This window comes from Schistosoma mansoni (assembly GCF_000237925.1).
Source record: "Schistosoma mansoni, WGS project CABG00000000 data, supercontig 0148, strain Puerto Rico, whole genome shotgun sequence".
Lineage (NCBI taxonomy): Eukaryota > Metazoa > Platyhelminthes > Trematoda > Strigeidida > Schistosomatidae > Schistosoma > Schistosoma mansoni.
The window spans coordinates 2,406-24,955 of NW_017386045.1; the positions used below are offsets into that span (position 1 = coordinate 2,406).

Consider the following 22,550-nt stretch of genomic DNA (forward strand, 5'->3'; position numbering starts at 1 on the left):
TTACCAGTCTTTAACGGATGCAATCATAATTACCTCAAAATTCTGAAGTCATCGTCTCTTTCTCACAGACAAAGTAATCATTGAGTCACTTACAAAAAAGTTCAACTGAAAAGGAACATTTTATCGTTGAAATTATGAGTCAATTGAAGCCAGACCATCATAGAAAACCTAGAAACATTGGTCAACCGTTTCGTCCATGTTTTCCATGGTGCTCCAGCTTTAATCTACTTATAATTTCAACGATAAAATCTTCACAAACCCTCCCCCTTGTAATAATGAACTATAACAAATTACCTATATAAAATAAATAATTATTTATTGATTACATAATCAATTAGTACATTAGAAAAATTAGCTTCAGTTGTCAAGGCATTTTGATTATATTCATATGCTGTTGTTGGGATATATCTCCATTTACGTATAGCTCGATCAATTGCACGATGAATTAAATGATCACCATTCAGTAAAATTTCAATTTTTTGATGAGTAGAAGTTTTACTTGATTGATTATTCATCATTTGAGGTAAAGTAAGTAAAAATAATGAACCTAATTTTGGTATAGTAGTAAGAGTCATTAATTGATTATGTAATGAATTAATTGCTAAACAAAATGTATTCTTTGTTTCCATGATTACAATACCTTCTATACCAGCCTAAAATGTAATAATAATAATAATTAAATAATCAGTATAAAAAGGTAAAGAGTGTTTATTAAAACTTTGGTGGACAAACGAATCAGATATAAGACAGCTTACTTACTTACGCCTGTTACTCCTCGTGGAGGAGCATAGGCCGCCCACTAGCACTCTCCATCCAACCTTGTCCTGGACAATCCTTTACAGTTAACATTCATCCTTTTCATATCTGTTTCTATTTCCCGACGTAATGTGTTTTTTGGCCTTCCTCTTTTCCGCTTCCCTTCCGGATTCCAAGTTAAGGCTTGCCTTGTGATGCAGTTTGATGATTTCCGAAATGTATATCCGATCCACTTCTAACGTCTTTTCCTAATTAACTCTTCAGCTGGAAGCTGATTTGTCCTCTCCCATAAAACGCTGTTGCTGATAGTATCCGAACAGTGAATGTTGAGTATTTTGCGTAAACAACTATTTATAAATACTTGTACCTTTTTGACGATGGATGTAGTAGTTCTCCACGTTTCAGTTCCGTACAGTAGGACTGACTGTCTTGACGTTCTTATTGAAGATTCTCACTTTCAAATTAGTTGACAGTTGTTTTAAGTTCCATATGTTCTTCAATTGTAGAAATGCTGCTGTCTTAAATCTTGGAACGAAACTAATTCATTCACTTTGTTTACATAGGGTTTTGGTATCATAACTAATGTCAGTTCATAACGAAAACTCTAAATCTAATTCCTAATTCTAACTATCAAATATAAACATTAATCTTAATTACTCACATTGGTTTATAACCCTCATTTTACTGTAGTATGTGCATAGACATTTTCAAGATCTTTTTAGAGTTGCTCAAAGGTCGCACATAAATTATAGTCTCACCTGAGACTTATAGTTGTTTAAACAAGTAAAAGTATCTTATATTGACAACCCTAAGCAACTTATTCGCCAATCAGATAGTAGTACTCAATCGCGATGGTTTTGAATTCGTCTCTATCATTATACTATTACTAATTCAATTTGTAAGCAAAGATGTATAGTGGCTAGCAGTGCAATCCAGTTTGATGCACGTTTCGTCCTATTTGTGACTCGTCAGCTGGATGTACCTGCATCTCAAACTTGTTGATGTTCACTATGGGACTCGAACCTAGTACCTTTCACATCAAACGCCATCGAGGCAATACGCACAGGATGCACATATGGCCAATAAGAGATTGACCAGTTGCAGTCCTAAGCGTCAATGGGAAGATTCGACTAAACAATACTAATTGAACTTATTCTTCACCCCACCCAGCTCAATCAAGTGGCTATCAGGACTCAGTAGCTAAGTGGATAACGTGATGGGGTTTGAAGGGAAAGGTATTGGGTTTGAGTCCCTTGGTGAACATCAACTCTTAGATGTAGGTACATCCAGCTGACGAGTCCTGAATAAGAAAAAACGCGAGTACTGGATCCCACTGCTAGCCACTATCCATCTTTGCTTATAATGCTTGTGAATTAAGGTTATATCGAGGCAATACGCACAGGATGCACATATGGCCAATAAGAGATTGACCAGTTGCAGTCCTAAGCGTCAATGGGAAGATTCAAATAAACAATACTAAGTGAATTTAAACTTCACCCCACCCTGCACAAGCAGGAGGCTATCAGGACTCAGTAGCTAAGTGGATAACGTGATGGCGTTTGAAGCGAAAGGTACTGGGTTCGAGTCCCAGGGTGAACATCAACTCTTAGATGTAGGTACATCCAGCTGACGAGTCCCGAATAAGAAAAAACGAGAGTACTGGATCCCACTGCTAGCCACTATCCATCTTTGCTTATAATGCTTGTGAATTAAGGCTATATCGAGGCCATACGCACAGGATGCATATATGGCCAATAAGAGACGGACCAGTTACAGTCCTAAGCATCAATGGGGAAGATTCAAACAAACAATACTAACTAACTAATCAAACAGTTTTCTAGTCTCATAGATCATCTAGATGGTGCCAACTTATAATATAAAGAAGATCTAATCAAATCATAATACAATCATTACATTAGAAATGCAAAACTACTTTAACATACTCGACATGATGTTGAACGTAAAATTTTTAATTGTGCTCCAATTAAATTTAAACGTAAAATTGTATCTAAATTTTTAATTATATTCAAATTAGTACAATGATTATGATTTAATTTAGATGGTAGAATTGACATAACTGATTGAAAATAACCATTCCATAAATAATGTAATTTGATTGATAAATTTGATGGTATCGCTGATGGTTTATGATTGATTATTGATTTTGAAAAGGATTTCTTCTTTGAATGAGGACGTTTCACTTTGATAGGAAGGTCATCAGTGGAAGATAATCGTTTTCTTTTTGATTTACGTATTTTAGTGGATTGTGGTAATAGATTAATATTATGACTGACATTAGAACCTGGACGCCAATATAAATCAGATTGATTACGTTGCTTTTCAATGACATGACGTCGTACAAATCCTCGGACGAATTCACTTACAACAGTTATTCCTTGTGAATTAGTTTGTTTAGGAATATGCTGTTTGGATATTTCACGTCTATGCTTCTCGGATAGTTTCTTTTTTGTCATGATTCAACTAGAAAACAAAATGATAAGATGTAAGATTTTAGATATTATATATAAATCAAAGCTACTAAATATTGAAACTTTCATTCCTTGACAGGAGACGTCGATACATACATACACACATATGAAGAAACACATCGAACCGTACTCAAACACTGATAAAAATGATTACTATTTATTAATAGCCTGGTACGACCAACGATGATGAGAATCAGCGCTACCTCACCGAATGCTCTCACATCGACACGCGTATATAGCCACAGTCACGCAAATACTACTCACTGCTTCCTCACACTAAGGATGTTGTTTACGAAATTAAGAGGACTAATAGCGAATGTCCGACGCTTTAACCGGGTTGGTGGACACGGAAAGTTCATCTAGGGGAGTTGGAAAACCCTGAATCTAAACCAATGGTACACATGGGCTCCAGTATTCTGTGGGAACAAATGGCGTATGAGCCAATCGTTGGTCACCGGCTACCATGGGACCACATCTCCTTACGATGCTCCATTGCCTTGTCAATCAGATCTTTAGGTCAAAGGCTCCGGATGTGGTCCCCTAAGAAAATCACTTGCTTCAGTTTGGGCACCTGAGCAGTATCACAGCCCTCACACAAATCAAATGAGATTTGTGTGGCGCATATGTATCTTGTGCCCCTTTGTACCAATTTATTAATAATTAATGTGATGAACAGGAGGTAGATAAATAACATCAGTAAATCGATGACATGTGTTCAGTGTTCTACAGTCCAAGTTATGATTTCTCATTACATCACAATGCAACAGTGATATATTTGAAGGTAGTATAATTAAATGCAACATGGAGCCCATGGCAAATGTGAATGGATCTACGTTGTAATAACTCGCAATACTACAGAATGAGATAACAAAAATATAAGAAAAAGAGGTATGAAATTGATATCAAGTGCCCGGGAACATGAACCATAATAAGTGAAGATTTCCCGCCATAATAGAGAATATCATTAAAGATAGGCAATAATTGTTTTGTGGATCCTACTAAGAAATTCCACATAGTATGATACAGTACAGAACAACAGTCAATGATTATATGGACTCTTAGTTTGACTGCACCTAATTTTCGTTAAAAATATTCTCATCTCAGAGAGGATTGTACATTGTGGTAACCAGTAACTAGGCATAGGTGATGATTATTTCAATCACTCAATGGATAATAATCTTTAGGTCACTTATTTGACTAAGCTTTTTTCCTTTGAACAGTAAGCTTTACCTTAGCATTGGTCCTTAATAAACATGTAATGTAACCTAAACATGTTTCCATTAAATTTTACAGGCATTATTTCACTTCCATAAAGAGAAATAGAGAAGATTGTTGGACAGTAAAATTGCCAATTGATTGACTAAACTGGTAACCATAGGTAACATGTGCAGATAAAAGATAATTGCTTTAGAAGATTTCTAGTTCAGATGGATGATTTTGGTTGAGTTTCATTCTGTGAGCTGTTCAAATGAACAGCAGGGTTTAAAGTAGATAACTTGAAAACCAAATTTTATTATTGACATTGTCTGTTAACTTGTAAATTTGTGTAGTAACATTGTTGTACAAGGTTTTCTTTTTTGTTTACAATGCCATCTGATAGTAAGATCTATAATCAGTCAGTCAGTCACAACGTAGAACTTCGTACGTACGTACGTACATCAGTTCGAGTTGCCATACCACATTAGCACAGAGATGAAGTTGTCGATTCAAATCTCATAGTGGCACAAGTAGTAAGAGTATAAGCATTATGTGAAAGATTAGGGTTTGAAGATGTTATTGAAGGAGTATAATCCAGTGAAATAAATTTGAAAAGAGAAAAAAAGATAGAGACATGAAGAATTCAGAAGATTAGAATAGAACAATAATAAATTCAAGTTACCAGGTATGAAATACATTCTATGTATGTCTTAAACATGTCCATACACGTGAATATATATTGATTTGATGGATAGTAATCATGACTAGAATTGTTATATTAGTGAATAGATTTACTAAAAGTGCCTGAAATTAACCTGATTTTAGAAAGTGGAAGTATGATAGTAGGAGACTTTGAAGATACTGCAACACCAAACCATTTATTTTATTCAGGTTTCTTTGCATATAAATCGTGAGTAATAGGCATGTCTTATTCTTAAAGTATTTAAACGTAAATAGAGCTTCATAAGAATGAATCGCTTATAGAAAGTACACTTTTATTGAAATCATGAACCAACCAATATTAGACCAACATTGAAAACCTGAAAGCACTAGATGACCGTCTCGTCCTAGTATCAAGCTACCCAACGATGCGCATCCATGATCCTGCTTTTCACAAGAACTCCAAGAATGACCTCTTGAAGCTAGCCACTGGTGAGCACATGATAGCTTTCAGTTTTTGGTTGTGGATATTGTTGAATTTCATTTAAATCATGAACATAGTGGATTGGTTAAAGTCAGCCGTCAACAATGTTGGATACCGGCCTAGTGGTCTAGAGGTTAGGAATTCGCGTAAGACCAAAGGTTTTGTGTTCGACTCTAGAGTGCGTTATCGTGGATTGGGAAGAGAATCGCATCACAAAAATATTTGCATTGCTACCCAAGTTGATCAGAAGACTGTTCAAAAAACTATATTACCTGTGCATTTCTAGTCAAAAAGTTAAACACTTCTGTTGTAGTAGACGTCCCAATCTCCATTTATCTATTGTGATATACTGAAAGAAATTGTTGGGAATCCCGCGTATCTGTATATGTAACAATGGTGTGATAGTGAACTACATATCAAACTACGTATAATTAAAGCCAAAGTTAATTAAGTCAATTTAGAACATTCTTGATGCTGTTATGATTTTCATTAACCTGAACAGAATAAACAGAGATGTGGTCAGTTTATACATAGAGTTGTATTGTATGTTGTATCCGTTGAATTGAATCCTAAAGGGACAAAATTTCAGAGTTCAGACGTTCATCAGAAGTAAAGGTAACAGCCATCCTACTGTAGTTTTCTTCTACGAACAATAAAATACATCTTTGAATTAAGTCTCCCCTCTTTGCTATAAGTGTGTACAAATAATTGTCCACTACAACGCATTAATTAAATACAATTGACTAGTCACTGAGTGGTGGTCAATATCATGTTTGTCTAAACCTTTACCAATTGATCATATTATGTTGATCAATTTGCAGTGTGATAATCATCACTGTACAGTGATCAATCGGTTGTAAATAATTGTCCTATAAAAGTCAGTTATAGCCCAAACACCTCGGTGGTAACGTTTGAGACAATGAAACTATCTAACCCGGGTTTGAGTTTATCAGAAACTAACAGTCCCATCAAGATTATAAACACACCATGCTGAGGAGAGCCAACTAGAACTACCATGAAACCTTGCATCAAGGTTTCCAAACGACGACCTCTAACCCCCGAACATTTTTTATTACTTCCTCGTAAAATCACTATTTCTTTAACATAGATACATGAGATTCTGTATTTTGTTATTGATAGATCAACTTCACAACAAACGAAAATATACTATATACCTGTATAGACAAGTACAAATAGAATTTACACTTTTCTCAGGCAACTTTCCGATCTCAATATGCCCACACACATCATACAACTCCAGTTGACAGATTTATGAAGAGTAACTAAGATGAACTTTCTGAAAAATCATTCGTTATATCATCACTATGATAAATGTTCACAAGACCGTCTCTGATAGTGGGAACTTGTAAATATATATATCCTAAGAATACAAGGAGTTAGACATTAATACTATGGAACACTGAAAACAATCAAGTGATTTGCGTACAGTTCCAATCCCAGCTATAATCAGAATTTAACCAATAATATGGGGTGGTGACTTAGTTGTTCGGGCGTTCACCTTCTAACTACTAAGTCCCATGCTCGAACCCTGTCTTGCCTAAGTAGATTTAGTGAACTGGGCAGCACTACTAATCCTTACATTTAAAGTGTGTCTTGAAGCTGAATACACGAATCCTTATCTGGTGAGTTCATTAATAAAACTATTTAATTCAGTGACAAATTAAAGGTAGAAAGTATGCTGAAAAATGTAAGTTTAGAAATATGTGCTTATTATCACAAACGGATACAAGTGGGAAACAACATAATTAATGGAAGCGTAATTCACATTAAAAGTCAATAGTAACATTTTACAACAATGACAAAGAAATAAATTAGCTAGTACAGAGATTTTTGAAGGATGCAATAAACACAGAGAGAATGATTACTAATTGCCCCCAATGCTATGGTACCGCCAACGGTGGCAAGAGTCAATTCTCCCTCTCTGAATGTTCTCACATGGACACGCGTATATAGCCACACTCACGCAAATACTACTCACTGCCTTCTCGCACTACGGGTGTTGTTTACGAAATTGAGAGGACGAAAAGCGAATGTTTGGCGCTTTAACCGGGCTGGTAGATATGGAGGACTCACGTAGGGGAGTTGTAGAACCCTGATTCAAAACCAATGGTGCACATAGGCTCCAGGATCCTGAGGGAACAAAAGGCATATCAACTTATTGTTGATCACTGGCTACTATAGGACTGTATCTCCTAACCTCGCCCCACCACCTTATACATTAGACCTCTAGATCAAAGGCTCGAGGTGTAGTCCCCTAACAAATCCATCTGATTCGGTTTGGGCACCCGGGCAGTATTTCAGCCCTCACACAAATCAAATGATGAAATGCGGAGCATATCACTTTGGTGCCTCCTTGTACCAATGTTTATGTGTGTGTAAATAAATCAATATGAACATTCACCAACAACCCAATGCAAACACAATAATTAGTTGACCAAAATTAACATATTATAGTTTAACGAAGAGACAAAAATTTACATATTTACAATACTCTTTGTTTCTTTCTTTAACAATAATGAATATTTTCTAAGCTAATTGATGAATCATACATTTATATATAAATTACCATAACTTACACAACTATTTCACAATTCATTGTGATTTAGCTTATAAGAATGTGAACTGGTTATTACAATTTGTATGAAACAGTAACTGTATATGACCTGTGTGCTAATATATCTACTACCAATTATGTGAAATATTTATGTACATATTTATTTAAACACATGAATATTGGTACAAAAAGGCACAAGATACATATGCACTACATAAATCTCATTTGATTTGAGTGAGGAATGTGATACTGCCCAGGTGGCATAACCAAAGCAGGTACATAAATTGAAGGTAACAATGATACATGTCTTAAACATCAAGATACAATGATTAAATACAATTAGGCCTGACAACAATAGTAATAACATTCAAAACTTAATATTAGTTGTATAAAACATTAATACATCGAAAATTTGGATAGGTGAATTAAGAAACAATTTGACTAATTGAGTAGGAACTCAATGGTGACAACTCATCTTTTATTTTTGTAAGGGTTCAGATTTCACGATGAGAGAATTTGTTCTTTCATAGTTGTGTCAATTACCTTTAAACGATAATTGAAAATTTAACCTGAACGATTGAGTTTGACCATTTTAAAGCTTTCCGAACGTTGCTGCTACCTTGATGTGGTGGTCGGGATTGCCTACCGTGATGAACCAAACGAGCTATACTGACTGGAACAATCGTTCCTTAAGGTCCTACCATGCCAGACAGGTCAGTTGAAGAGCGGTAAGACTAAAAGCAGCAAACCCAAGGTCCGAAGGCGAAGTCGAACTGCTGACTGTACAGTGTGACAACAGTAAGGTGTTTCCTTCAGACAAATAGCATAACAGCGATGCTGCCTTCCCACAAGGAGGGTGGGGTTAGAAAAGGTTGACCCTAAAAATACACACCTCGCCTCATCCCACGGATATCCGTCTTCGGCGGTAAGGTTCCAACAAGTACGGAGCTAACACAAAAAGGTCTTGGGTGACCGACCTCAAGCAGTTGTCGCTTGGGCACTGCGGTCACGCTCTCAGGTCATTAAAACCACTTTTAACCAATTTCCTTTTCAGGCACCTCTAGAAGAACCCTTCCGCGGTGTGGAAAACCGGGAAGTGATAACTGCCCTCATACCTCTAACAGTACTCAAGACTGGTTTTAAAGCTTTATGTATTGATTTAAACAGACAAATATTGGTACAAAAAGGCACCAGATACATATGCGCCACACAAATCTCATTCGATTCGTGTGAGGGCTGTGATACTGCTCAGGTGCCCAAACCGAAACAGGTGGTTTCCTTAGGGGGGCACACCCGAAGCCTTTGACCTAAAGGTCTGATCCACAAGGCAGTGGGGCATCCATAAGGAGATGCAGTTCCATGGTAGCCGGTGACCAACGATTGATGCATACGCCATTTGTTCCCTCAGGATGCTGGAGTCAGCCCATATGCACCATTGGTTTGGAATCAGGGTTTTCCAACTCCCCTAGGTGAACTTTCTATGTCCACCAACCTGGTTAAAGCGTCGGACAAACCGCTTTTCAACCTAACTGTTTGACATGGTAGGATGTATAGAAACAAATAAATCTGCTAACATAACCCGATTAGGTTATCACAACAATCAAACCTGACCATTAAAATTAAATTAGCCGCTACTATGGAGTTTAAAAGAAGCACTGAACAACAAACTATATGTAAACAAAAATATGAAAAAAGAAATATTGACTAAATATATAATTTATTTATCATTCAAATTGTAAAATAAAGCTATTCTAAAGGAGAATCAGGAAGATCCTTCTAAAGGAGGATCAGTCACAATGGATGAAATATTAGAGCAGATAATAATAATAAAGATGCAAATTAAAATTGTACATTTAAAGGGTAAAATAATGATGTAACTCGATAATAAAAACAAACAAACAAACAAACATGGATGATTACATAAGGTGTATACCCCCATGACACCTATGGAGATTTATATGTGTAGTATTCAAATGTTAACTATATTCAACACATACAAACCATAGTTCCTTTTTGTTGCTAGGGAAGTGTAAATGATCATTAAAACACAATGGATAAAGAGGTTTTAATGTAAACATAGAAATAAGTAATGTAGAACAGAAAACGGCAGTAATGATTATAATTAAGGATAAAATAGTAAGCATAGAATAAGAAGAGTACAAGGCCTTTTTACTGTAAGTGTTAGCCAGAATATGAAATCAAGTGATATATGAAAATAAAAGCAAATATTCATGTCCTTTATTATATTATTAATCATAGCAGTTGGTGTACAAATGCGCTAATACTCTTGCTAATCTAAATGTGAGAATACTTAAGTAACAATGCCAAAAAAACGGCATAGATACAAACGTGAGCGCTTCTATACTTGCATACACACACACACATACACAAATACATGCCATTTGATAAGGAAGAGATATATATAAAGCAAACAAACAAACAAACAAATAAGTTTTATTGCTGAAAGAGAAAACAATACTGAAATGAGACTATTACTGACGCTGAATACCACAAAATAGGGTATGAGGTGAACAAACGCAGATACGATTATTCAGTCACAAGCAATTAGCTGAAACAAAAAAAAGTGTGTAAAAATAACGAAATTAGTCGTCATCATTAAAAACAAATGAATAATATATTATTACTATGAGGAGTTGCGAGGAGATTATTGGATTTTATAACTTAACATCATGGATTACACTTAGTTAGGAAACAATGGTGCCCCCAAATGCCATGGTACGGCCGAGAGTGGGGAGAGTCCGCTCTTCATATCGAAATACTCTCAGATGGCTACGCGTATATAGCCAATACCAGGGAAGTCCTACTCACTGCCTTCTAACACTACGGGTGTAGCTTACGAAATTGAGAGGACGAAAAGCGAATGTCCGCGCTTTAACCGGGTTAGTGGACACGAAAAGTCCACCTAGGTGAGTTGGAAAACCCTCATTCCCAACCAATGGTGCACATGGGCTCCAGTATCCTGTGGGAACAAATGGCGTATGAGCCAATCATTGGTCACCGGCTATCATGGGACTGCGTCTCCTCACGATGCTCCACTGCCTTGTGGATCAGATCTTCAGGTCGTAGGCTCAGGTTGTGCCCCCCTAAGAAAACCACCTGCTTCAGTTTGGGCACCTGGGCAGTATCACAGTTATCACACAAACCAAATGAGATTTGTGCGGTGCATATATATCTGGTGCCCTTTTGTACCAATATTTATGTGTTTAAATAAATAAATAAATAAGGACGCATTGGTAAGTTGTTTAGTATTAGTATACGACACCTTAGCAGTACACATTAAAGATAACATTGTGCATTGAATCCACTAGCACCAGGTTCTGAGGAGAGTGCCTAACCTTTGAACAACTGAGTTGGCATCCAACAGGTTTACATGTTTAAGCTCAACCAAACTTCAATCACGTTGATAGGTAAAGAACTGTCTCATAGACAATATCGTTAAACTCCATTGGTCATGACTTTGCAGTAGAAGTCCAGGAGAATTTTATTTTCAATGAAATCATTTATTAAAGCTGAATTCCTTTTATTTACATTAGATGGCACAGTGAGTTACTTTGATGATCTGAAGAACTCTAGGAAGTACTCTAGAAGGAAAAAAGCATGGAATAGACCACAAACATACGCTATCATATCATAAACTAAAGTACCTATCTAATAATATCAAATATACATAGGACTAATGTTGCGTGATAATTTAGAGTGGTGGTCAAGTAGTGAGAGTATTGGGTTTTCAGTCCCTAAGTTGCGGGTTCGAACCCTACTCCATCAAATCTATTTGAGCAATTAAATAGTACACCATTCTAGCCCTCACGCTAGAGGTATGGTTAAAAGCCAAGTACATGGATCTGTACTTGGTAAATGATTTAGATTATTGCAATTATGATAACAGTGCAGAAAATTTTATAGCGGCGACCGTGATTAGGGGTACTTCTAATCATTAGACTGTTGTTTTAAACTCTATCCCATCGACTTCCGTTTACGGTATTAAGCAACAGCTAACAGACGCACCAGTGTCCCTCAAATAAAATCGTGTTTCAAAAGTTGAACAACAGTTGTAAACTTGTGTATTAATTGAGGAATACCACTGAACTATATATGTATGCAATATTTACCGTATTTGTTTAACATCGATCACTTGTTGGATTTTGCTTTAACAATGTAGTCCGTTCTTCTTCACGACGACGTTTAGCTTGAGTACGTTCATAGATCAATATTATAATACCAAGTACCACCAATTCAGCTATAATTCCAATGAAAGGCCACAAAGGAGCCAATTTGCCTGTGAAATTTGAAACAAAAAGATAAAATTGACATGATAATTGTAGAAGTGGAGAGTAAAACGGTACTACTATTACTACTACTAACAATAATAATACTATTACTACTATTCAATTCATTGGTTTTGTATATATAAACAGAAGAATAAATAGTCCGAATTCAGTCAGTCATCAGACCAAGCAAATATATGTATCGGTCCAAGTTGCCATACCTCATTAGCACGACAATATGAACACCGAATTCATAGAAGCAGTTACTTTAATAGTAGAAATATATATAAATAAAGATCGCATATAAGGATACAATACATTGAAAAAGAATGACCGTTTCGTCCTAGCATCAAACTATTCAACAACGCTCATCCACGATCCTGCATGAAGCAATCCAACATGAGACATTCGATCTTGCATCAATGCTCAAACTCTAAACCAGCGAACCGGCATCCAATGGTATTATTGTCTAACTTCAACCAATCCCACCATATTGCGCGATCATCTTCCACTGTCTTCGGTGAATAACTGCTTCACACCCGATATGATTGAACTCCACTGGTCACGGCTTCTCACAAGAACTCCAAGAATGACCTCTCTAAGTTAGTTCATCGATTCAATGAATTTCAACAATCTTCACAACCTCAAATTGAAGAATATCTCATTCTGTTAGTTGAATTGTATGAACATTCTTTGCTCAAAGAATAGATCGCTATTCCTCGTTATCGAAATTTCTAGAAGTACTCGCACACACGTAGATAGATTCACTTAAAAACTGTTTTTTTTCTTGTAGCTACTTATCACAACATATCGTACAAAAAACCATCGACATCGGTATGTCATCAATTCCAGTATTATACTTTACTGTATTGACACGTTAAAACATGTAGGATTCATTTTACTCTCATCAAACTATTGAAACGAATAACATGATCCTTATGCACTAATGTGATTGGAAAAACGTTGGAATTATGAGTCGAGGAAATATTCCAAGAATACCAAGGAATTTCAAGAAGCGTCCTCTTTAGGTCAGTTTGGAATCATTAACATATACATCGATATAGGTTTAATTTAACTATCAATGAGGAAAACGTCAACCGGCCACATAGTTAGAGGTTAATTGAACAAAACCAGCTAACGTGAATAAAAAGTTGGAAATAAGTTCATCAGGACTGATAGACTTAGTACTTGTGGGATGACTGAGATCATAACTTCTACATTCAGCTCAGATGATAATGTCTAGAAGGACAAAGATGGTTTAGTAATCAAACCATCCACCGTAGAGAACGCTACATAATAAAGTACATTGATGCTCTAATTACTGGACAACAAATAATTAGTATTACGCTACGGTGTTTCTAAAACAGTGGTTCGGAACCGAATAGTAAAGCTTTCCCAATATAATGATAGATTCTGAACATCTACCAAAGTCTAGACAATTAAGTAATCTATTTTTACAGATATGAGAAAACTAAATCCTTGTGTGACTCTCAATAATCTGCTGCAATTTTGTAAGTTTATAGCGTACTGATAATGGTGAAAACAATGGTATGATGATAAACACATAAATGCCCCAAATGCCCTGGTACGGCCAAAAGTGGGGAGAGTCCGCTCTCCCTCTCCAAATGCTCTCACATGGCCACGCGAATATATAGCCTCTACCAGGGAAGTCCTACACACTGACTTCTCGTGGCATTACTGTTGTTTACGAAATTGAGAGAACGAAAAGCGAATTTCCGACGCTTTAACCGGGTTGGTGGACACGGAAAGTTCATCTAGGGGAGTTGGAAAACCCTGACTCCAAACCAATGGTGCACATAGGCTGACTCCAGTATCCTGAGTGAACAAATGGCGTATGAACCAATCGTTTGTCACCGGCTACCATGATACTGCATCTCCTTACGATGCTCCACTGCCTTGTGGACTAGACCTTCAGGTCAAGGCTCGGGTTGTGGCCCCCTAAGAAAACCACCTGCTTCGGTCTGGGTACCTGAGCAGTATCACAGCCCTCACACAAATCATATGAGATTAGTGCGGCGCATATGTATCTGGTGCTTCCTTGTACCAATATTTGTGTTTAAATAAATAAATAAATAAAATATCTATATATTGAAAATATATAAATCACTCAGTTCTTACTTTTAATACGAACTTCGAACAATAAACTGTCTGATCCTAATGGTGATGTTGCTGTGCACAGATAAAATCCAGTAGAATCTGAAGCATCATTCCATTCCATGATGGCATCTTTAGTGCTCTCATGAGGTTTGAACACAGTCTGAAGAATGAAATAACATTTCAACAAAGTATACAAATTATTGAACATTAAAAAACACAAGGATAGTTTGCATTGAACGAGAAGAAATTTTAACTATACAAATTTGTAATCCTAATGAGAAAAGACTAAACATACAGGACATTAGTAGATATGGATGATGGCTAGCAGAGGAATACATGAGGAGCGTTTTGTCCTATTTGAGACTTATCAGCTGAATATACTTGCATCTAAGACACGAACCCAGTACCATTTGCTTCAAACCTCATCGCCCTATCCATTTGGCTGCTAAACCCAGATAGTCATGAGTTTGTGCACCAACTCTGAGATGTAGATACATCCACATGACGAGTCCCGAATAGGGTGAAACGCCCCTCCTCTATTCCCTTTGCTAGCCACCATCCACCTCTGCTTATAATGCTTGTGACTTAAGGCAATATCGAGGCAACCCGCACAGGATGCACATACACCGAGACTGATTACTGGCAGTCCTAAACATCAATCGAAAGATTCGAAAAACCAATATAAATGAATACAGGATACGGTTCGTAAAGGTGGAATACAATAAAACAGTAAAATAAATGACTTAATATTAAAATAAAACTTATTGGATATGTTTATTATATTTTATTATTAGGCATATTTTGTCACCAGCAAACTTATCGGTTAATTTTATCGTGTAGTTCAGTAAGTGTCCCAGAGTATGCGCACTCCTGATACTTTATCATTCACTGTGAAATACATTAATACCTAAAAATATTTTGTGGAGGACAGGAATGGAGTTCAAGTTCGTATGACTAGACGATTGAAACTTAATTGACTGAAACAACTAAGTCACAGACATTATTACTGTGGTGTATGCTACTTATTTCTGTCGACATAAGTAGTATGTAACACTAATTAGAAGTGGAATGCCTGGCAGCAGAAGGTTGATAAGATCGAATTTTAAAAAAAAACAGGGATGTAAACAAAAAGTACTTGTGATAACAACAGTTGGACGACAAGGTTTTTAAGCGACAATTGATGGTAGATATGTAAATAAAGTTTTTGATGTATGGTTTTCATATTTTACGGAGACATTCCGTAATTTTGTATTCAACAATGAACTGGTCTTCCCTACCTGATTGTTTCTTCACTACACTACCACTAGCATAAACTGAAACTATCTCGCTCGTAGAGAAAATTCATTCTTCGAAATGAGTGCACAATTAAAAAGTAAGAGAAGGTTCATTTTCTAAATATTATAGTAATATCTGTATGAATAAATAAGAAAGTAATTCAGTAAGTGAATAAAAGTAGAGTAAGATTGTGTTCCTGGTGGCATGAAGTCATAGCAATCTTAAATGAAGTTAAATTCTTGTAGCTCCACAACTAAACACAAATGTGTTAAGTCAGTCAGTCACAACGTAGAACTTCGTACGTACGTACATCAATTCGAGTTGCCATACCACATTAGCACAGAGATGCAGTTGTCGACTCAAATCCCATAGTGGTAGAGGTAGTAAGATTATAAGCAGTAATCTGAAAGATTAGGGTTTGAAAATGTTATTCAGTAAAATAAACTTGGAAAGAGAAAAAAAGAAAGGGACACGAAGAATCCAAAAGATTAGATTTTCGCAGAACACAAATAGTGGATGCACCTTCGCCAATGCAAACGATTTTGAGCCATGTCATTCAAGGTCTCTAACCATCGATTGTTATCATCTCGCTAATCCCAACCAGGTAGTCGGGATTCGTGTTAATGATTAACATCATAAAGCTAAATTTAGAGAATTGAAGATAACAGAGTATAATCCAGCTTACTTTTTACCTCAATAAAATCCAAGAATTAGGAAGAGTGATAAGAATAGTTTTTAGCTTCTCTTTAAAAACAAAACTCACATTGCGTACAGGAACTAGTCGGCTTTGAGTTGGATCAGCTTCATTTTCAACTACACGTTTCCAAACAACCTGATTTGGCTCTGGGAAACCATCAACTTCACAGAGAACAGATAGTGGATTGCCTTCGTGACCACGAACAGCCCCAAATCTCGAGCGAATTACAGGTTGACCTAAAGAGTAATCAAAGTGAGAAAATAACTAGTGTACAAAGGAATATTATTATAACAATCTAAGTGGAATTACGCATTGCAAAAGCTTGCATTTTTTCACTGTTAATATTCAAAATTGAACCCGTCAGACTATACTGGTCAATTCAATTTTGAAAAGTAGAATAATGAGGTTTAAAATTTTGAAATGTTTGTTGAATTTAAGATACTATGGAATATATGCATGAGTAAACGAATAGGAAATGGAGTGTGGTGTCATCAAACATACTGACAAACTGAAGAATCTCCAGTAAAACTTTTGAGGGCTGGCAATAATCACTCACTTTAACTAATCAACACAGTATACGAATATAATTTGACACAATACCCAAAAACTGGTCAACGTCAATTGACAGCGAAAATTTATCATGCTTATTTTGTGTTAATATTTTGTACATAAGCACGTTCTTTAATTAAATAAAAGAAACTGTTCTTCTAACTAGCAGCTTTGTCTGCATTCTCAAATCATTCGGCGACTTATGTTGATAACTTGGTCTCATGAGAAGCCCTTATTCAGTCACATAGCATTGCGGCATTTCATCCATCGACCAACTTTCTTTTTATTCACTTTACCAATCCGAAAATCTGTTCATAAACCTTCACCCTATAATATAATTAGTTATACAAGACATACCAGGAGTGGATGTTACTCAGAGTCTTTTGTTAGAACTGAGTAATAATGCCAGGATGTTTGGGATGCGTTTCTACCCATCCAAATGTAAATTGTTACTCCAGGACTGGCCTGCGTCAACACCTGAACTAAGGATAGGGAGTGAACTAGTCGAACGCGTGGACAACTTCACTTATCTTGGAAGTTTGATCAGTACTAATGGGTTGGTGTCTGAGGAAATCTCTGTACGGATTCAGAAAGCTCGTTTGGCTTTTGCCAAATTACATCACCTATGGTGAAGGCACGATATCCGTCTATCAATTAAGGAATGAGTATACTGAGCAGCAGTTCGTTCTTTCTACTTTATGGCTGCGAAACGTGGCCATTAAGAGTAGAAGATACTCGTAAGTTACTAGTATCTGACCACAGATGCCTTAGAAATATTGCTCGCATCTGCTGGGATAACCGGGTAAGTAATAGTGAGGTTAGACACAGGGTATTTAGGAATGATGGTAAATCAGTTGATGAGGTCATGAATCTTCATCGACTGAGATGGTTGGGATACGTGTTACGTAAGTTTGAACACTGATTACCACGACAAGCTATGCTGACTAGTATTGGGGATGGTTGGAAAAGAGTTATAGGCGACCAAACCAAAACGTCGCATCAGAGCATGAAGTCACTAACTTCTAGTCTGAGCCATGTTGGTAGATACAAACTACTTGGTTGGGGTCCGCGTGACTATCGTAACCAATGGTTGGAGACTCTAGGTGACATGGCTCAGAATCGATCACAATGGCGTAGGTGTATACCTTGAGAATAAAATTGCTTCACATTTATCTTCCTTCCTATACTATATCCTTATATACAACCTATCTTTTATATATTACCACCACTAAATTAACTACTTCTATGAATCCGGTGTTCATCTTGTGTTGCTAACGAGGTATGGCAACTTGGACCGATGCATAAATGTGCCTGGTCCTACGTTGTAGCTGACTGACTGGATGTTACTCAAAAATAGAGAATTTAATTCAACGAAAAAATACTTAAGAATTTGGCAATTCACAAAACTAATATCAGAGATCTTTTATTCATATTGTCATCAATGCAAAATTTGGTTCATGCGTATGTATATATTACCATAACCCGTTTCGAGAGCTTAGCACATGAGAAACATTTATGTTGATGTGATTGAAGACATGAGAAAACCAAACTTATCAACAAATTTGATTTTTATGTGTTAACGTTGTACAGCAGCTTGAGTTGAAGCATATTTTTATTTGGCCCTAAGTTGATTATGATCAACTGAAATCCCATGTCCTGTATACAGGTGACCGAATGATATGGTTAAGCCAACGATATATTCAGATACTGTAAAAAATTGATTCAAAAAACCTGACGAAAGACGAAATGAAGTCTGGCGAGCTTTTTTAAATTCGGTTTGTCAACACTTAGCAGACTAATGATAAGCCAGTGAGTTTTACGCTTATTATCCTCTAATTTATTCCAACAATCACCAGAAAATCGTCTAATAACTTACTGATCAGTTATAAACAATATAGATGGTAGACATGTGCATCAGTCAAGGTCTACATACTACATCAGGAGAGTGAGATGAAATTATCAAGCTGAACGGTAGCAGAAGTATCAATGATAAAGAAAAATGGTTAGATATAAAGAATATGATTCAAGTAGAAAAAACTGAATCAGCGGAATAAAAGGTACAAAACAATTTTGAAACTCAGGATCTAAGGGAAGACGAAGATTGAATGCACCTGCGCCGCACTGACTAATCATAGGCCGTATTATCCAACGTTTCCAACCAAACAAGTATAATAACTTGGCTGTGAAAAACATCCAAACGATGAAGATGAGTTATCAGAAGTAATACGAAATATAGAAAATAAAACGTAAAACTTACACGAAACATAACAAAAACCAACATGTTTAGAATTATCCTTTGCATTTATTGTAAGAATCCAGGTCCCAGCAACACGGGAGGCTACATGTATTAAAGATTATTAAAAGTATTTGTTTTTTAATGATTACTTGGCACTTTGATATGCAATGTAACAGTGAGACCAGAGCTAGTTTTCTCAGTTGAATAATATATATCTTGAATATCATTGTCACCAATATTGATTGATACATTATTGTACGTCCAATCAATTGATTCGATCTACATTATCAATACTAAGATATACATGTATTCAGATTTCAAACTTCTATCGGCCTTCGTTCACCAATCACATTAAAAACTAAATTTACTGGGTTAGTTTTCTTGACGGTTGCTTTTCTATAAGATATTCCATGCGAATGGACGTTATCAAAGTCAACTTCAAGTTTCACACTGCTTCCACAATCAACTGTAGCAAGATTTCGCAAAAGAAAAATGAGATTATTAGGAATATACAAACAGAGCTGAAAGTAGTTTAAGCAGAATGAACAAATGAAGAACAATAAAGTATATTACAGACTAAAATGTTGTTTATATTAGATATCTGAAAAAACTGTAAATGATGATGCAATACTAGTGTATAACTCTTTATTGTTCTGATATCCTCACCATACTTAGACATTTTTAACTACTTCTGAAGAGGAAATAGTAAAGGAGGCAGCTATCTATGACTCATTTTAGCTCACGGGATTAAAAAAAACACAAAAATAATTGATAAGTAGATATTGTGTCACCGATTCATGTTTTTAAGTTATTTCACATGCTGAAAAGCCGTACGCCAGTCGGACGTTCCTCAGTATTGTGTAGTGGAATAATTATTAAGTGTGATAACCATCTGGGAACTACACTAGGTAGATATATGAAAATTAAATCGACAAAGAACCCAAGATGGTATGGCTGAAAATTAAAACATTAAGTATGACGTACATATTAGGAATAGACAGACTAAAATACTTGAACTCTTAAATACAAAACTGCTAAAACGAACACCCCCATTCACTTACTATTGTCAGGATAAATGAATTAAAACATTAATACCTTTACGCAGTGTAGCTGGGGGTTGAGAAAACAACCTAACAGATCATGGTGAATAAACAGGTATAGAAAAGTGGTTGCATAAAACACAGTTGTTAGAAGATAAACACTTGGCGGCACTCGAAGTTAGATTTCAATAGCATTATTTTGATGGAACATCGTTTATTGGCATTAAAAACCGTTGAAAGTGGATAGTTAATGAACGGTGTAGGTATAGATGATAGCACAAAGTTTTAACAGGTGACATGTAGCTAGTACTAATAAACCACTTGGAGGGCCATTCGATATTCATATCCAGCTCAACTCTGAGGAAACGGAAATATTCTGCGTTAGTCTTACTTTAAAGGTGAGAAACTGACAACTTGTACGTCGATAAGTCAGTTATGAGCGACCCAGAACCTGGAAAATGTATGTGTCGCCACAACATGACTTTCACCTACTAGAAATGTCACGGTTTTAGAAAAATGTTACTGACGAAAACTACCATTAGGCCAAACGGTTTATAAACATTTGAATATGGCGTTTATACTAGTCAGAAGCACTTAATACATAATGGGGTAGCTGACTAAGATAGATACGAGAAATATTAGCACTGAATAGTGAACTTTCAAAATAAGAAGGTAGACTGCTATTTGACTAAAAATGTCACCCACGAACAAATGAATTAGCTCTTCATAAATCACGGCACGTCATGAATTGCGGTTGCCTGGCTGTTTGGACAAGTAACTAATCTCATTGCCTTTCAGTCTATCAAGGCGTACACTGAATCACTAGTATATCATTTTGAAACTAAAAATAATCTTGCATACATTTACTACATTGAATTTTTTCTGTTAATCTTAGACAATAGCTGATCTTGCAAATTCATTCCCTGGGAAAAGTGCACACAATACTTTCATGGCAGTAATATCGATATTTTATAAGACTAATCAACAACCAATGACGAGAACAATCACGACGATTTGAAGTTTGATAACTATTTTTACTTTCCTCACTGCATATCATCGAGAAAATACTCAGAAAGTAACATACCAATCCGTTGAAGCTATATTTAAATACGCAACAATGAAAACCTACTTCTGGCATTCACTACAGCAAGAATTAATGACACCAAGCCAACGGAGACTATCATTTTGCCAATATTTAGACTACGCGCGCAGATGAAGCAACGTTCAATGTATGAGATGAAGAAATCTGTCTTCAGTCTTCAGTAGTAAGGATAGCATATTAGTGAACCTGTGTTAACGTCTTCCAGTGAAAATCCGGCTTCTCCTTGAAAATATTTGCTGATGGGGCTGTTACCACCTGTTCGAGTAAATCGTTCCAGTCATTGACCACTTGATGAGATAAATGGGACTCCACCTTTAGTTTACTAGACCGCAGTTTGTAAACCTTCTTGCTATGACCTTGGAGATTATCAGCACTAGAGGGAGCAAGAAGATAAGACATATTGACACCCAAATCATAATTAAAGATACGAAATGCCAGGATAAGGTCACCTCGCATCCCACGATAAGACAAGGGGAAAAGGTTTAGACGATTTTAACGCTCATCGTGAGGGAGTTTAGAAAGACCCTTCACTAATTTCACCCTCTCACGTAGGATACGCTCAGTTAAGTTAGTATATCTTACCAGGCATGGGCTAGTTGCTTGGATACACTACACAAAGTGTGGTCTAACATAGGTGAGATACAAAATTGGAAACATCTCGTCAAAGCATTTCAACGTTCGGCGATTTGACCATACCGCACGATGACCTTTGGCAGCAGCTGCGTTGACATGCATAGTCACGACTTATTATTACTCCTAAGTCTTTATGTTCTTGAACGCGTGGAACAGATTTACCATCAATAGTATAATGGTAACTATTACCGTGTCCGATGTGCATGAGCATACTCTTCCTAGAAATAACTTCTAAGCCCAATCCCGAGTCCATCTAACTATATCCCCTAAGTCAGCTTGGAGATGAAAATGACCAGCCTCTCTTATTATTGTTCTTCAGACTTTGGCATCATCCCCAAACAGTAAGGTCGATGATGTAGGTAGTAGTGCTAATTCATTAACGTGGAGAAGTAAAAAAAAGAGGGCCTAAGATAGTGCCTTAAGACATACCTCATTTGACTGGCTTCCATTCGG

The 22,550-nt window shown here is 36.3% G+C and overlaps 2 protein-coding genes across 2 annotated transcripts; both read right to left on the minus strand.

Annotated features, from left to right (window-relative positions):
• Window positions 1-311: 311 nt before the first annotated feature.
• On the minus strand, window positions 312-3,249 carry Smp_198920 (coatomer delta subunit, putative; the record flags this gene model as incomplete). The annotated part of the gene is made up of 2 exons (XM_018799242.1): window positions 3,051-3,249; window positions 312-653 (listed from the first exon to the last, which is right to left on the minus strand). The coding sequence occupies exons 1-2, from the start codon at window positions 3,228-3,230 to the stop codon at window positions 312-314; spliced, it is 522 nt and encodes a 173-aa protein (XP_018646602.1). The 5' UTR covers window positions 3,231-3,249.
• A 6,614-nt stretch (window positions 3,250-9,863) lies between these two features.
• On the minus strand, window positions 9,864-21,568 carry Smp_031880 (basigin related). The gene is made up of 8 exons (XM_018799253.1): window positions 21,492-21,568; window positions 19,646-19,788; window positions 19,472-19,601; window positions 19,344-19,424; window positions 16,604-16,773; window positions 14,587-14,725; window positions 12,292-12,458; window positions 9,864-10,730 (listed from the first exon to the last, which is right to left on the minus strand). The coding sequence occupies exons 1-7, from the start codon at window positions 21,544-21,546 to the stop codon at window positions 12,301-12,303; spliced, it is 876 nt and encodes a 291-aa protein (XP_018646603.1). The 5' UTR covers window positions 21,547-21,568; the 3' UTR covers window positions 9,864-10,730; window positions 12,292-12,300.
• Between the last annotated feature and the right edge of the window lie 982 nt (window positions 21,569-22,550).